General features: G+C 47.1%; 1 protein-coding gene across 2 annotated transcripts in view; it reads right to left on the bottom strand.

The window, feature by feature from the left end:
• Positions 1-16,095, bottom strand: part of DDX43 (DEAD-box helicase 43) — a 1,041,849-nt gene that overhangs the window by 787,639 nt on the left and 238,115 nt on the right. For both annotated transcript variants that reach the window (XM_085610941.1, XM_085610942.1), the window contains exon 9: positions 12,709-12,850. In XM_085610941.1, the coding sequence (XP_085467067.1) occupies positions 12,709-12,850 (142 nt within the window). The remainder of the gene's footprint in view (positions 1-12,708; positions 12,851-16,095) is intronic.

Raw genomic sequence — 16,095 nt, 5'->3', positions numbered from 1 at the left:
AAACTGTATTTAACCATACTGTTACAGAGGAAAAAACACAGTGCATGCCCACAAGTTAGAATTACTACCCAATGAGAAACAGAAGACTTGACCTTGCCAATTTGCTCTTTTATTGGCCTCTATGTGAAATCAATTGCATGAGTATCCAGACATCCAATACATCTATAATAACAAACATCAAGTATCACGGCCTAAGCAGCATGAAGGATCTTGAATGGGCGTCAGCTCCCGAGTGAGGCATCTTCCATTCCTGACGCTCGCATCTGCTTGTCAACTGCTAAGGCAGTGACCTACATTTAATTTCCTTGTAGCGTGTACTTGCACCGGAATTGCCTGGCTCCATTGTGATTTTAATTGACAGTTCATTTTACATTTATTGTTTACAACTAGATCCACAGCACTCCAGCACCTGGATCTGGTACAAATGATACTATGAGTTGCAATGGGCTTCGTACGACACAAGCCCTGACTGAGTAAACTCTATTCCATTGCAGTATGCTTGTACACTCACTTTGGGACACAGGAGCTATGTTTGTGTATGAACTGCACTGTAAAGCAATAACACATGGAGAACAGCACACAAAGTCTGTAAAAAGTGGCTACTTTACCCATATCCTGATCTTGTAGCGTGAAACCTTTTGACCTCCTCCCAGGCTATCCTCAAAATCCACACAACTGCTTTTCAACAATACCACAGACAGCCTCGTAAGCGATCATGTTGAACACAATCATGAGGGAAACTTAAGTGATGGGTGCAAGATTGGGATAAGTCGACTGAAATTGCTAAATGACAGCAGAAGTTAAATAAACTATATCAGATGTTGCAACATTCCTTGCTAGGTTGAATGGGGTTGAAAAAAGGGTGGAAAAGATGGACGGTTACCTAATTACCAGATGGACATCTAGCATTTCAAGCAAAATATCACTTCATTGTAAGGCAGAGTGAGGAGGGATAACATCAGTGTTTACAGAATCACAGAGAAACTAATGGAGATATGAGGGCATTCTGGGACAGCAAGCTGCCAAAACAGTGGAGTATCAGTTTCATTGACATTTTGATATCATACCAAAAAAGGCAACACAAATAGTTCAAGTACAAACATAATAAAAAATGTTTAAAAAAATCATATTAAATCCTATACTATTACTGCTGAAAGAAGCAAGAGAAGTGCAGAAGGAGGCAAGAGGGGTGCAGAAAGAAGCAACAGCGGTGCAGAAAGAAGCAAGAGGGGTACAGAAAGAGGCAACAGAGCTGCAGAAAGAAGCAACAGAAGTGCAGCAAGAGGCAAGCAAAGTGCAGCAAGAGGCAAGCGAGGTGCAGAAAGAGGCAAGCGAGGTGCAGAAAGAGGCAAGAAAGGTGCAGAAAGAGGCAAGAAAGGTGCAGAAAGAGGCAAGAAAGGTGCAGAAAGAGGCATGAAAGGTGCAGAAAGAGGCAAGAAAGGTGCAGAAAGGCAGGAAAGGAGCAGAAAGAGGCAAGAGGTACACAGAAACAAGAGGCTCAGAAACAGTAAAGACGTGTACAGAAAGTGGCAAGAGAGATACAAAAAGAAGAAAAAGAGGTGCAGAAATAAGCAACAGAAGTGGAGAAGGAGGCAAGAGGTGGAAAAAGAGGGAACAGGGGTTCTAAAAGAATCAAGAGGAGTGCAGAAAGAATCAAGAGAAATGCTAAAAGAAGCAAGAAAAGTGCAGAAAGAGGCAAGAGAGGTGCAGAAAGAGGCAAGAGGGGTGGAGAAAGGCAAGAGAAATGCAGAAAGAGGCAAGAGAAATGTAAAAAGAGGCAAGAGAGGTGTAGAAAGAGGAAATAAGTGTTCAGAAAGAGGCAAAAGGGGTGCAGAAAGAAGCAACAGAGGTGCAGAAAGTCGAGTAGGGTGCAGAAAGAGGCAAGAAGGATGCAGAAAAAAAACAACATTCCTGCAAAAAGTGGCAAGAGAGATGCAGAAAGAGGGGTACAGAAAGTGGCAAGAGGAATGCAGAAAGCAGCAAGAGAGGTGCAGAAAGAAACAAAAGTACAAAAAGAAGCAAAAGAGGTGCAGTAAGAGGCAAGAGAAGTGCAGAAAGAGGCAAGAGCGGTGCAGAAAGAAGCAAGAGAAATGCTAAAAGCAGCAAGAAAAGTGCATAAAGAGGCAACAGAGGTGCACAAAGAGGCAACAGAGGTGCAGAAAGAGGCACGAGGGGTGGAGAAAGGCAAGAGAAATGCAAAAAGAGGCAAGAGAGGTGTAGAAAGAGGAAAGAAGTGTTCAGAAAGAGGCAAGAGGGGTGCAGAAAGAAGCAACAGAGGTGCAGAAAGAGGCAAGAGGGGTGCAGAAAGAGGCAAGAGGGATGCAGAAAGAGGCAAGAGGGATGCAGAAAGAGGCAAGAGAGGTGCACAAAGAGGCAACAGAGGTGAAGAAAGAGACAACAGAGGTGCAATACGAGGCAAGAGCGGTATAGAAAGAGGCAAGTGGTGCAGAAGGAGGGAGAGGGGTGCAGAAAGAAGCAAGAGAGGTGCAATAAGAAACAAGAGAAGTGCAGAAAGGCAAGAGGGGTAGAGAGAGGCAAGAGAAATGCAGAAAGAGGCAAGAGAGGTGCAGAAAGAGGGAGAGGGGTGCAAAAAGAGGCAAGAGAGGTGCAAAAAGAGGGAGAGGGGAGCAACAGAGGCAAGATAGGTGCAGAAAGCAAGAGGTGCAGAAAGAAGAAAGAGGTGCAGAAAGAGACAAGAGGTGCAGAAAGAGACAAGAGGTGCAGAAAGAGGCAAGAGGTGCAGAAAGAGGCAAGAGGTGCAGAAAGAGGCAAGAGGTGCAGAAAGAAGCAACAGAGATGCAGAAGAAGCAACAGAGGTGCAGAAAGAAGCAACAGAGGTGCAGAAAGAAGCAACAGAGGTGCAGAAAGAAGCAACAGAGGTGCAGAAAGAAGCAACAGAGGTGCAATACGAGGCAAGTGGTGCAGAAGGAGGGAGAGGGGTGCAGAAAGACGCAAGCGAGGTACAGAAAGAGGCAAGCGAGGTGCAGCAAGAGGCAAGCGAGGTGCAGCAAGAGGCAAGCGAGGTGCAGCAAGAGGCAAGCGAGGTGCAGCAAGAGGCAAGCGTGGTGCAGCAAGAGGCAAGCGTGGTGCAGCAAGAGGCAAGCGTGGTGCAGCAAGAGGGAAGCGTGGTGCAGCAAGAGGGAAGCGAGCTGCAGAAAGAGGGAAGCGAGCTGCAGAAAGAGGGAAGCGAGCTGCAGAAAGAGGTAAGAGGTGGAGAAAGAGGCAAGAGAGGAGCCGAAAGAGGCAAGAGAGGTGCAGAAAGAAGCAACAGAGGTGCACAAAGAGGCAAGCGAGGTGCAGCAAGAGGCAAGCGAGGTGCAGCAAGAGGCAAGCGAGGTGCAGCAAGAGGCAAGCGAGGTGCAGCAAGAGGCAAGCGAGGTGCAGCAAGAGGCAAGCGAGGTGCAGCAAGAGGCAAGCGAGGTGCAGCAAGAGGCAAGCCAGGTGCAGCAAGAGGCAAGCAAGGTGCAGCAAGAGGTGCAGCAAGAGGCAAGAGAGGTGCAGCAAGAGGTGCAGCAAGAGGCAAGAGAGGTGCAGCAAGAGGTGCAGCAAGAGGGAAGCGAGCTGCAGCAAGAGGGAAGCGAGCTGCAGCAAGAGGGAAGCGAGCTGCAGCAAGAGGGAAGCGAGCTGCAGAAAGAGGGAAGCGAGCTGCAGAAAGAGGGAAGCGAGCTGCAGAAAGAGGGAAGCGAGCTGCAGAAAGAGGGAAGCGAGCTGCAGAAAGAGGGAAGCGAGCTGCAGAAAGAGGGAAGCGAGCTGCAGAAAGAGGGAAGCGAGCTGCAGCAAGAGGGAAGCGAGCTGCAGAAAGAGGGAAGCGAGCTGCAGAAAGAGGGAAGCGAGCTGCAGAAAGAGGGAAGCGAGCTGCAGAAAGAGGGAAGCGAGCTGCAGAAAGAGGGAAGCGAGCTGCAGAAAGAGGGAAGCGAGCTGCAGAAAGAGGGAAGCGAGCTGCAGAAAGAGGGAAGCGAGCTGCAGAAAGAGGGAAGCGAGCTGCAGAAAGAGGGAAGCGAGCTGCAGAAAGAGAGAAGCAAGCTGCAGACAGAGGGGAGAGAAGTGCAGAAAGAGGGAAGAGGTGCAGAAAGAGGCAAGAGGTGCAGAAAGAGGCAAGAGGTTCAGAAAGAGACAAGCGGGGTGCATAAAGAGGCAAGCGGGGTGCATAAAGAGGCAAGCGGGGCGCATAAAGAGGCAAGCGGGGCGCATAAAGAGGCAAGCGGGGCGCATAAAGAGGCAAGCGGGGCGCATAAAGAGGCAAGCGGGGCGCATAAAGAGGCAAGCGGGGCGCATAAAGAGGGAAGAGAGCTGCAGAAAGAGGGAAGAGAGGTGCAGAAAGAGGGAAGAGAGGTGCAGAAAGAGGGAAGAGAGGTGCAGAAAGAGGGAAGAGAGGTGCAGAAAGAGGGAAGAGAGGTGCAGAAAGAGGGAGGAGAGGTGCAGAAAGAGGCGAGAGAGGAGCAGAAAGAGGCGAGAGAGGAGCAGAAAGGCGAGAGAGGAGCAGAAAGAGGCGAGAGAGGAGCAGAAAGAGGCGAGAGAGCTGCAGAAAGAGGGAAGAGAGCTGCAGAAAGAGGGAAGAGAGGTGCAGAAAGAGGGAAGAGAGGTGCAGAAAGAGGGAAGAGAGGTGCAGAAAGAGGGAAGAGAGGTGCAGAAAGAGGGAAGAGAGGTGCAGAAAGAGGGAGGAGAGGTGCAGAAAGAGGCGAGAGAGGAGCAGAAAGAGGCGAGAGAGGAGCAGAAAGAGGCGAGAGAGGAGCAGAAAGAGGCGAGAGAGGAGCAGAAAGAGGCGAGAGAGGGGCACAGAAAGAAGCAAAAGAGGTGCAGAAAGAGGCAAGAGTGGTGCAGGATGAGTTAACAGAGTTACTGCAAGAGGCAACAGAGTTGCTGCAAGAGGCAACAGAGTTGCTGCAAGAGGCAACAGAGGTGCAGAAAGAGGCAACAGAGGTGCAGAAAGAGGCAACAGAGGTGCAGAAAGAGGCAACAGAGGTGCAGAAAGAGGCAACAGAGGTGCAGAAAGAGGCAACAGAGGTGCAGAACGAGGCAACAGAGGTGCAGAAAGAGGCAACAGAGGTGCAGAAAGAGGCAACAGAGGTGCAGAAAGAGGCAACAGAGGTGCAGAAAGAGGCAACAGAGGTGCAGAAAGAGGCAACAGAGGTGCAGAAAGAGGCAACAGAGGTGCAGAAAGAAGCAACAGAGGTGCAGAAAGAAGCAATCGAGGGAAAGAGCAATCGAGGAGCAGAAAGAGGCAAGAGGGGCGGAGAAAGAGGGAGAGGGGCGCACAAAGAGGCAAGAGAGCTTCAGAAAGAGGGAGAGGGGAGCAATAGATGCAAGAAGGGTGCAGAAAGCAAGAGGTGCAAAAAGAAGAAAGAGGTGCAGAACGAGGCTAGAGAATGCTGCAAAAGGCAAGAGAAGTACAGCAAGAGGCAAGAGAAGTGCATAAAGAAGCAACAGAGGTGAGAAAAGAGGCAAGAGAACTGCATAAAGAGGCAACAGAGGTGAGAAAAGAGGCAAGAGAAGTGCAGAAACAGGCAAGAGGTGCAGAAAGAAGCATGAGCGGTGCACAAAAGCATGAGCAGTGCAGAAAGAGGCAAGAGAGGTGCACAAAGAGGCAAGAGAGGTGCACAAAGAGGCAAGAGAGGTGCACAAAGAGGCAAGAGAGGTGCACAAAGAGGCAAGAGAGGTGCACAAAGAGGCAAGAGAGGTGCACAAAGAGGCAAGAGAGGTGCACAGAGAAGCAAGAGAGGTGAAGAAAGAGGCAGCAGAGGTGAAGAAAGAGGCAACAGAGGTGCAATACGAGGCAAGAGCGGTATAGAAAGAGGCAAGTGGTGCAGAAGGAGGGAGAGGGGGCAGAAAGAAGCAAGAGAGGTGCAATAAGAAGCAAGAGAGGTACAGAAAGAAACAAGAGAAGTGTAGAAAGGCAAGAGGGGTAGAGAAAGAGGCAAGAGAAATGCAGAAAGAGGCAAGAGAGGTGCAGAAAGAGGGAGAGGGGTGCAAAAAGAGGCAAGAGAGGTGCAGAAAAAGGGAGAGGGGAGTAACAGAGGCAAGATGGGTGCAGAAAGCCAGAGGTGCAGAAAGAAGAAAGAGGTGCAGAAAGAGGCAAGAGGTGCAGAAAGAAGCAACAGAGGTGCAGAAAGAAGCAATAGAGGTGAAGAAAGAAGCAACAGAGGTGAAGAAAGAAGCAACAGAGGTGCAATACGAGGCAAGAGCGGTACAGAAAGAGGCAAGTGGTGCAGAAGGAGGGAGAGGGGTGCAGAAAGAAGCAAGAGAGGTGCAGAAGACGCAAGAGAGGTACAGAAAGAGCCAATAGAGGTGCTATTAAATGTTGTGGACTCACATACTCTCAATAGATGTCTCACCAAGGATTGTCTACGGAAATAAATTATAATACAGTCCCCTTCAATGTTCTTTGTAGATGCACCAACCCACCCAACTCTACGTACTATGAGAATGTCATTCATGTCTAATGGGTGGAACCTCCTATTCCTCGATAGCTAGTCCACGCATTTGTTGCGTAGTTGGTCCCATGACTCATTCTGATCCCTCTTTAGGGTTGGTACACTTGCCAACACTTGCACATAAAGGGCAGGCAGCAGGTGGCAAGCTCAGGACATCTTGATTTACTTTCTGGGGGACTACTGCTGGTAGAGGCTGAAGCATTGCTGCTCAATTTACCAGACAATGGGTTCTGGTCTGCTTCATTAGGTCTATTGGCTCTGTTAGCACTGCCCAAGGTGGAGTTGGGCTGTGAGGTAGTAACCAGTTCAACAGTAGATGTGGTACCATGCCTGTTAGAAAGCGGTTGAGAATATCCCCTGGTTTGTCTACGTTTAGTGCACAAATTACTTGCCGGGGTGGGGGCTCTAAGAGTGGAGGGTTGGGTATCATTGGTTGAAATACTCATTGTGGCAAGAGACCCTCCCCCTCCATCTATTTCAATTGGTGCTATCCCTGCTAATTGACCAAATCCCATGCGTAGGGCAAAATTGTCTAAGGCATCCTGCAATGAAGCAAATTTTATATCTAAGAGTTCATTCATTTGCTTGGTCACCATCGCAGCAGCAAGATTGGCAAAAGCATCCCCAAGGTTCTCAAGATCGAATATCGCCTCAAACTGTGTGCCGATTGAGCAATTCAGATTCGTATTGAGTGCTATCGCAGGGGGATCAGGGATTTCAGAAGTGCCAATACTTGAAGATGGCTGTTTCCAAGCAGAAAGACATGTTCGTGTGGACCGGTACGGGTGGGCTGTTTCCTTTTGGTGCAAATAGGCTTCCCGCTCTTCCTCTTGCGTTTGACAGCTAGAATTCCCACAGGTGTAACAATATCTGTATCAGGCTGTGTGTCAACTATCTTGAGCCCACTTATGATCCTGCTTGCAAATGGAGATATATAAAAGTTCTAGTTCCCTGGGGCTGTAACGCGGGAAAGTCTTGCGCATGATTAATTGATATGCCTCTAGATTCGGCAATATCCGCTCGCCCCTTAATGCCTAATGACATACGCAGCTCCGTGAGTTCAATTTCACCTGAGACAATGTTGACCACCCTCTCAAGCATTCTGTTGATACTATCAGTTATCGGGCGTGCAGGTGGTAACATGGTACACTTTCACATTGTGGTAACTCAAATTTTAATTTAAGTAATTTCAATTGCTAAACTCGCCTATGGACTTTTCAAAGGATGGATAAATCCGCACTCACCCAGTGTTCTTGCTGGTTTCCAGATGCCACTTAGAGCTTGAAGGGGGGGTGGCCGGGCCCATCCTCCTCAGGTCTCGGACGGGCGCAGACTAGCCCGCCCTTGGCCCGGGCTTTGCCCGAGCGCAGCCGGAACCGCGAGGTGATTATACGCGCCTCCGGGCGCAGAAAAACTAGTGGCGGAGCCACCTGGCGCTAGGCACTCTGGGGCTTGCAGTCCACCTCCTCATGGTTGCTGGTGCTGGCGTTGGCGGCTCCCGCGCTGTGGGAGCTGCGAGGTGATTATACGCGCCTCCGGGCGCAGGAAAACTAGTGGTGGTGCCTCCTGGCGCTAGGCACTCTGGGGCTTGCAGTCCCCCTCCTCGTGGTTGCTGGTGCCAGCGTTGGCTAGTGGTGGTGCCCCCTGGCGCTAGGCACGCTGGGGCTTGCAGTCCCCCTCCTCCTGGTTGCTGGTGCCAGCGTTGGCGGTTCGCGCGCTGCGGGAGCCACGGGGTGATTATACATGCCTCGAGGCGCGGGAAAGCTAGTGCTGGCAGCCCCTGGTGTAATGCATTCTGGGGCTTGCAGTCCCCCTCCTCGAGGTTGCTGGTGCTGGCATTGGTATAAAAGTATTACAGGAAACACATCTCAAACGTAGTGAAAACCACAGGTTACTACACAAGTCATACCCTCGATATACAAATCGTCAACCACCACTAAGCATAATGGAGTGGCCCTTCTTTTTCACTCTTCACTAAAATTTCAAATCACAGACAGCTAAACGATAAAGAGAGCAGAATAAAGGTCAGGAGGAACATTAAGCAGCAAGAGTGCCCGGTAGCCTTCATCTACACAGCCAACTAAGGACAATCTGACTTAATTCACTCCCTACTTTCATTATTGGGTGCGTTTGCGGAAGGGGATATTATCTTGATGGGTGACTTCAACCTAAAATGGTATTCAGCCTTAGATGGTGCACACCCACACAGAAGTCATACAGGTACTTTCTCCAAAGCTCCAAAACGAGTGCTTTGACAACTCGGTTTGATGGATGCTTAGAGAACCATTCACCTCATAACCCAAGACTATACCTTTTTCTCCCACTCCCATCACAGATATTCCAGATTAAACTATGTGTTCATTAGCCAATCTATACAATTTACTATTACGTCTGCGAATTTTCATCCCATTGCACTCTCGGACCATGCTCCGGTTGCAGTTACTCTGGAGTGGCACTCCTGAAATTCAGTTTTCATAGATGGTTCTTTCCTGCCCTCTTCATGCGGGATAGTCTCTTTTGAGACAAAATCCGTAAAGCAATTGGATACTACTTAAAAATGAGCAATCCAGAGACATTAATCTCTCCACAACATAGGACGCCTTTAAGGCACTCATTAGAGGGCAATGACTTTCCCTGATAACCACCCTCACTCAGCAGAGGGCTCAAAATTGACTGACACTTGAGGCAGAATTTCAACTGGTTAAGCAAGTTCAAAAAGAATCACCCACTTAAGTTTTACAAAGGAAGGTTATGGCCTTACGAGGGAAACTCAATGTCATCTACACCAATAGGGCAGAATTAACCCTGCTGCAGCTTAAAAAAACTACATATGAACAGGGTAAAAAGGTAGGTTCACATCTGGCGCGACAACTGCAAGACAAACAAGAAAAGGAATACATAGGTCAACTACACAGGGACTCAAGGGATGTCGTTAATACTGAAGAGGGCAAAGCTTGAATATTTAGAGACGTTTATAAGCACCTTTACACCTCAGATCCAACAGATGACACGGATCAGTTGGACATTCTGAAGGGAGTGGACTTGCCTCAGGTGTCAGCCACCCAAAATGAGTTCTTGGAAGATTCCATAAGGGACTATGAAGATCATAGTACCACTGTTGCTCTTAAATTACAAAAATCACACAGACCTGATGGGGGCCCAATTTTATACATTTTTGAGATCATACTTGGTACCACAATTGACGGCTATGTGGCCTGAACCTGCACAGTGACCCCGGCGATGAGAAAGGCCTTGATCCCTGTTATCCCAAAGCCAGAGAAGGACCCTCACTTTTGTGCATCTTACCGACAGATTGGTCTGCTTAATCTAGACGCCAAACTCTATAGAAAGATATTAGCCAAAAGGTTAGAAGATAAATTGCCTGAACTAATCCAACAGAATCAGTCCAGTTTCATCAAGGGATGACAGACTCGTGACAATCTGAGGAGGGTTATCCACTTGGTTGAAAAAAGCTATTAAAAAGTGTATCCCAGTTATGCTCCTGGCATTTGATGCTGAGAAAGTTTTCGACCGGGTAGATTGGCCCCTCTTTTTCCATACACTGGATCATTTTGGATTTGGTGACAGATACATAGCTATGATATAAGCCAACTACGCCCACCCGCGATCCCGATTGTTGGTTAATGGGATTGCACCTATGTATTTCAACCTGGAGCGTGCCGCAAGACAGGGGTGCCCCCTCTCTCCACTTTTATTTGCACTTAGTACGGAGCCCCTAGCAGCTAGAGTGGGTAATGCGCTCTCAAGCCAAGGACTGCCTTTTAGGTCAGGAGGATCACAACATTTCCATGTTCTCAGATGATGTGTTATTGTCCTTCACTTCCCCCTAGACATCACCGACAGCTCTGCAAACTGAACTCCAAACCTACGAAAGGATCGCTAGGTTCTGTATTAATCTTCATAAATCCTTTCAATTCAGCCTGACCCTACCTGCAAGAGAGATAGAAGAGATAGCAACCTCCACCCACTTCCAATGGGAAACAGCCTTTACAACGAAACTGTTACAACGCATGCCTTTACATCGTATGTCATTGCAACGCAAAAGGTGTGCAGCAGTGGGGAGAAGGTGTTGGATTTAACTCAAACACCTTCCCTACTGCTGCATACACTGGAGTTGGAATAGAAAATCAATCTATTCCAACCTCCAGCGCCCTACCCCCGACAGAAAGTCGGAGTAAAAGTTTGCGTTGCAAGGGCATACGATGTAATAGCATGCGTAGTAACATTACCTATTCACTTCCAATAGGTCAAGAAAGACATCACTTATCTAGAGATAAAGATCCCCCACAAAGTGACTGACATATAGAGCAAATTATCCTACTCTAATGCACCAGCTAAAGGCCGACCTCAATAGTTGGGACCAACAATATTTAACTTGTCTCGGACATATTAATGCAGTAAAGATGTCTTTGTTGTCGAGACTTCTATACCTTTTTCAGGAGCTCCCTACTAAAATCAACTGGGAGCTTTTCTCCTCCTTCTACTCTATGATTATGAGCTTTATCTGACTACCTTACAAGACTACCTTACAAGGTGTTTATGCTTCTTAGGGATGCAGGGGGGCTTGCCTTATCTGACTTTTCACCATAGCATAAAGTGGCTCAACTGCGAGTGTTCTCCCAGTGGTCAATGAGGGACTCAAACACTGGCTCCACATGGACAGCGCAGTGGTTAGTAGAACCATCTGGCATGTACTATGGAAACCTAACCAGGTTAGGCCACCCAACACTTACCTACGTACTCCAACCTAAACCACTCTTAAGGTTTGGGATGGGGTGAATCGATATTATGGTTAGGCAATCTTTCCTGCTACTTATACCCCTATACACTTTAATGCAGCCTTCAAGCCGGTACTATTGCAGGGATTTTTCGATTTGAGGCATGAAGGAGGTGGTCTTACTACACCTGATCTCTTTCACAGGTGGGACATTCTTACCTTTGATAATTGCCAATGTGACTTTAATCTATCCATCTCGGAGCAATCTCATTACACCCAACTGAAACATTGGGCACTCCAACCAGATATTAGGCTAGCAGTCACCAGGGAACTCTCCTCCATAGAGAAATTTGTTTGTAATTCTTGGTAGCCAAAGGGTTATATTTCCTTCCTCTACTCACTCCTCATTTCCACAACCCGTGCTTCCACTCCTCGTCATATGGCATTCTGGGAGCAGACACTGAGAACAACGATTACAATAGAACAGTGACGCACAGTCTGGAGGGGCATTTTCAGATTCAATCACTCACATGGATTAAGAGAGGCTCATTACAAAGAGCTCTATGATTAGAATTTACATACAGCAAAACTCAAGAAGATTTACCCCGACACGTTTGAGCAATGCTGGAGGAGTTGTGGGCTATTGGGCGATTTTAGATATACTTGGTAGGACAGCCCCACGATACAGCCATATTGGTCTAGGATTTTGGCAGAAGTGAAAGAGGTTACTAGGTTACTCTCTCCCACTCACTCCGGATTTTATTCTCCTGGGTCTACAAGAGGAATACCTTAAACATCAAACAGCTGGAGACAGCTCAATTTTATAGTTGGGTTTGGGGAAGAAACCACAGCTTGGAAGAAACCCAAGGCCTCCTGAATGTCGCACTGGCATACCTCCCCTCTGGGCCTAACTATGGAGCGGATGGCGGATGTACCCCAAGAAACTCTGAAAACCTTTGACTTCATATTGGGTCTCTTAGTGAGAGTCCCTTAGTGTGATTTCTCTCCTAAGGCCAGCCGCTTTACTCCTGTCTTACACATACTAGGACGTTACACTTCTTCCAAGTATGAGAGCCCACGAAACAAGAACTGCCCCATGACTTAGACAGACTCGGTCCGACTACCCTCTCCACCCTGCTTGTTTAGGATCCCCACAATTCACTAGCAGCTTCAACAATTCCACTCATGCAGGTTAATTTCTTCTTTTTCCTTTGGCAGTGTTTGGGGGGAGGGAGGTTAAATTGGGCACTTGACTCCCTGGAATTTTATGTGCTCCACGGACTGTGTTAATACAATTGCTTATTTGATTTTCACTGAGGGGCCCATCTAATACGAATCTCTTTTTACCAATAGCACTCTCAAATGTAATTATGGTCCCATGCAATATTATCAATGTCAGTGTTTACTTTGTGCCTTTCAAATCTTGATAAAGAAGGTTTGAGAGGATGAAAAACCCACTAGAATGTATCAACATAGCCTAACATTTTCAAACATTCTACAAAAGTATTTCAATTGTGTTCTGTAGTTACTGACACTTACCAGATAAGTAATGCTCTTAAGATTCACAAAGTTGTTCATTTGAAGATCATTTAGTCTACCGGGTGTAGCAATAACAATGTCAACACCTTTGGTAACTAAGTTTATTTGCCCTTTACGATCACCACCTCCATAGATGCAAATGCTACAATATGAAAAGAAAGATCAGCAACAAAGGTCATTTAGTAGTATTCAATGTAATGTTTGCAATCAAGGATCGCTACTCACGTTGAATAACTGATCGAAATAAATGCAACAGACAGAACATTTACTCCACTCTCAACTGCCTCTCCAAACTCCAACAAAATTCCATTCGCCTTCCCAATCACAGACACTCTTCCAGCAAGGTAGCGTTAACACATGCCCAGAAAGTCTCTATCTCACCACCGTCTTACTAAGAAAAGCCTGGCTGTTATTCCTTATCTGAGCCCTTGGGAGCCATCCCTGCCACCCCGAGGACAGCAGAGATCATACAGGCATTTACATTTTTAATACACACATATTTATGGCCATACGTAGCATGCAAATATCGGAAATTATTATTCTCCCAACATTTCTTCCATAAGTGGAAGCAGTATTAATTATTATCCTATTGTAACCTGCTCTTAAGAAGAAAATGAAGGGCCTAACCTTGCTGAATGGAGGCAATTCAGTTTTCAAAGCACAGTAAATTAAACCTCTTGGGAATAAAGGAAACCCAAACCTTTTCCCGCCCAAAACATTTATTTCCATTTTTTTTGATCTTCTGAAGAAAATGCATGCATTTTAGAGGCATGTTTAGATGCAAATACTGCAGCAGGAATCGTTCCACCTCTGTAATGATCAAAATCAATCATCTCCAACATGTCTGCCCCATTCTAAACTCCTTAACAAAAGAAAAAAAAAAAAAAACACTTTATATGTGGGATAGGGTTACCCATATGACTAAGTCTCATTTTCAGTCTAATGTTTTTTCTTTAATTATCATTTTTTTAAGTGAGATTGGTCAATAAGTTCAAAGAAACTCAAAGTAAAATCTTACTATACAGAGAAGAGCATACCGTTTGCATGGTCTTCTATGGGTTGCACAATACATGTTGCGGCCCATAGGAGACCCTGGTGTACCCATGCCTTGGGTACCTCAGTCCCATATAGTAGGGACTTATTACGGTAGCCCAGGATGCCAATTGTGGGATGCACAAAGTACTTACCAGTAAATATTGAGGGGAGAGCACAGTCACTAGGGTTCTGATTAGCAGGATCCCAGTGAACTACAGTCAAAAGATACTGATACCATGCAAAAGTGGGGATATCTATGCCAGAAAGATCCTACTTTCCTACAGTAAGCATCTTGTAAAATCAGGGAGGTCATGTTGTCTCAGCTGATCAAGAGAATGTCAAATGCTCGAAAGAATAATCATACAGAAAGACTGTTTACGCAGATATTTGTTAAGTCTCCCGAGGTCCAGGATGGGTCTCAACTCTCCAGATTTCTTTCAAATAAGGAAAAACAAGAGTAGAATCCTGTACCCTTCTTAGAACAAGGAACACTTTTTATGACCCCTCCCCCCCCCCCCTCCCCGGCCAGCACTGTAAGAGCTTTCTTCCTAAGTAAATGAAGACAAGGTGGGTGTCCTACTTTAGGAGGACTGTTTGGGGGTCTGTGCACAAACTTGCGGACTGTGTCGGGACCGGGAGGTGGGGTTGGAGGTTGCGTTCAGCGGGCGCCATGCTTGTGGTAGGCTGTTGACGGTGATTGACGGTATGCCTGATGGTAGTGAGGCCTATACTGGGATTGAGGCTAATAATGTTGGGGTTGCAGGAAGCCCCCTCTAAAAGTGGAGAAACCTCTTCCTCTAACTCCTCGAAAGGGCAAAATTTGGAACTGGAGAGTGCCACAAGATTTGGAGGTGTCCGTGTCTGTCTTGATGGCTGGTAGGGCATCATCAATATGCTTTTCAAACCAAGTCCCGTTGTCATAGGCCAGTTCCAGTACCGTAGATTGGACCTTCAGTTTAAAAGAGGCAGGTTTAAGCCATCCTTGTTGCCTTAAGACTGCTGCTCCCGTCAACTGACAAAAGCCTGTGGAGCAATGTCGAGAGCACAGTCAATTTATGAAGTGCCTTCCCCTTCCTGTAATATCTTCTTTGCCTCCGCCTTCCTGTCTTCAGGGGTCAAATCAAACAGAATGCTGACATCTGACCACATCTGGCGGTCATAGCGTCCCAGGATTGCTAGTGAGTTGGATGTTCAGATGGTGATGGCAGATATGAGGAAGAATCTCTTCCCTACATTGTCCAAGCTCCTGCCCTCCTTGTCTGGCGGCGCAGAAATGGGTGCAGAGGGATTTTTGGAGCGCCTTTGCGCCACTTGAGAAATTAGAGTCAGGCTTGGGATGACTGATGAGGCAAGCAGGAGAATCATCAATGGCCGTATATTTTATGCGAGGAGAGGTGGTTCTACCATAGCTGGATTTTTCATTATTTTTATCCCCTCATCCCAAATATGATATACAATGGGGTTGGATCTTACAGACTTTCTGGCTTGCTCTTTAAAATCGTGAAGAAAACAGTCTGACTGCTTGGCAGAATTTGGCAAATAAAATCGTGCTGCAGCTCGGTCCATCAGATTATGAAAACCCCTCATCTCTGGGGGAAGAGTCTGCAGGATGAGGTGGCGGAGGGGATGGAGTAGGGACCGTGTAAACATCCTATTTGTCTCATGGTTGTTGAGGATCAGGGCTCTCTTTCAGAGTCGGAGGACGAATGTTCCTCACCTGAAGGTGGTGCGATATTGGAAGCAGGTGCTATCCTAGGCGTTATTGGTGGAGGGACGTTTCTTGATGTAGAAGAAGAAACAGGCTGGGTGGAACTGTTTGCTGGTCCTGTGGAGGATCTGGCAAATCTAATTGTGTAATCCTGCAGCATAGCTAGCAGATCTTGCACTAGGGATGCGGGCATGTGCAGATCGCCATGTCTAGGCTGGGGACGAGGGTGATATTTGAAAGGTTCATAATGCTACCTCAGAGGGGCATAATATGACTGGTAGTATTGCTTTTCATCGTCATCATCCGAGTCTTTCTCCTGGTATTTCACCTGGAGCTCTGGAGGACTGGACTGTGTGCATCCCCAAAAGGCCCATCATCACACTCTTCCACATCCAGTATATGGCTAGGAAGTAAAGGTGAGACCTTACTTGGCGAGGTCGCTTCAGGACTTCATGCACTCTTGGTTATTTTGGGCATTTTTAATCTTGTCGACGACGACACAAAAGTGAACTGGGGCGTCGGCGGTAATATTTTCCTAGTCGACGGTACTGTTGTTGACGGTGCTTTCAATGATGATGTGGCTGTCGTCAGTATCCCCCTTAACAATATTGTCGACAGTGCTGAAGGTGGCACTGCCATCAATG

This window comes from Triturus cristatus, chromosome 6 (assembly GCF_964204655.1).
Source record: "Triturus cristatus chromosome 6, aTriCri1.1, whole genome shotgun sequence".
Classification (NCBI taxonomy): Eukaryota; Metazoa; Chordata; class Amphibia; order Caudata; family Salamandridae; genus Triturus; species Triturus cristatus.
This window is presented reverse-complemented; position numbering and strand designations above follow the sequence as displayed.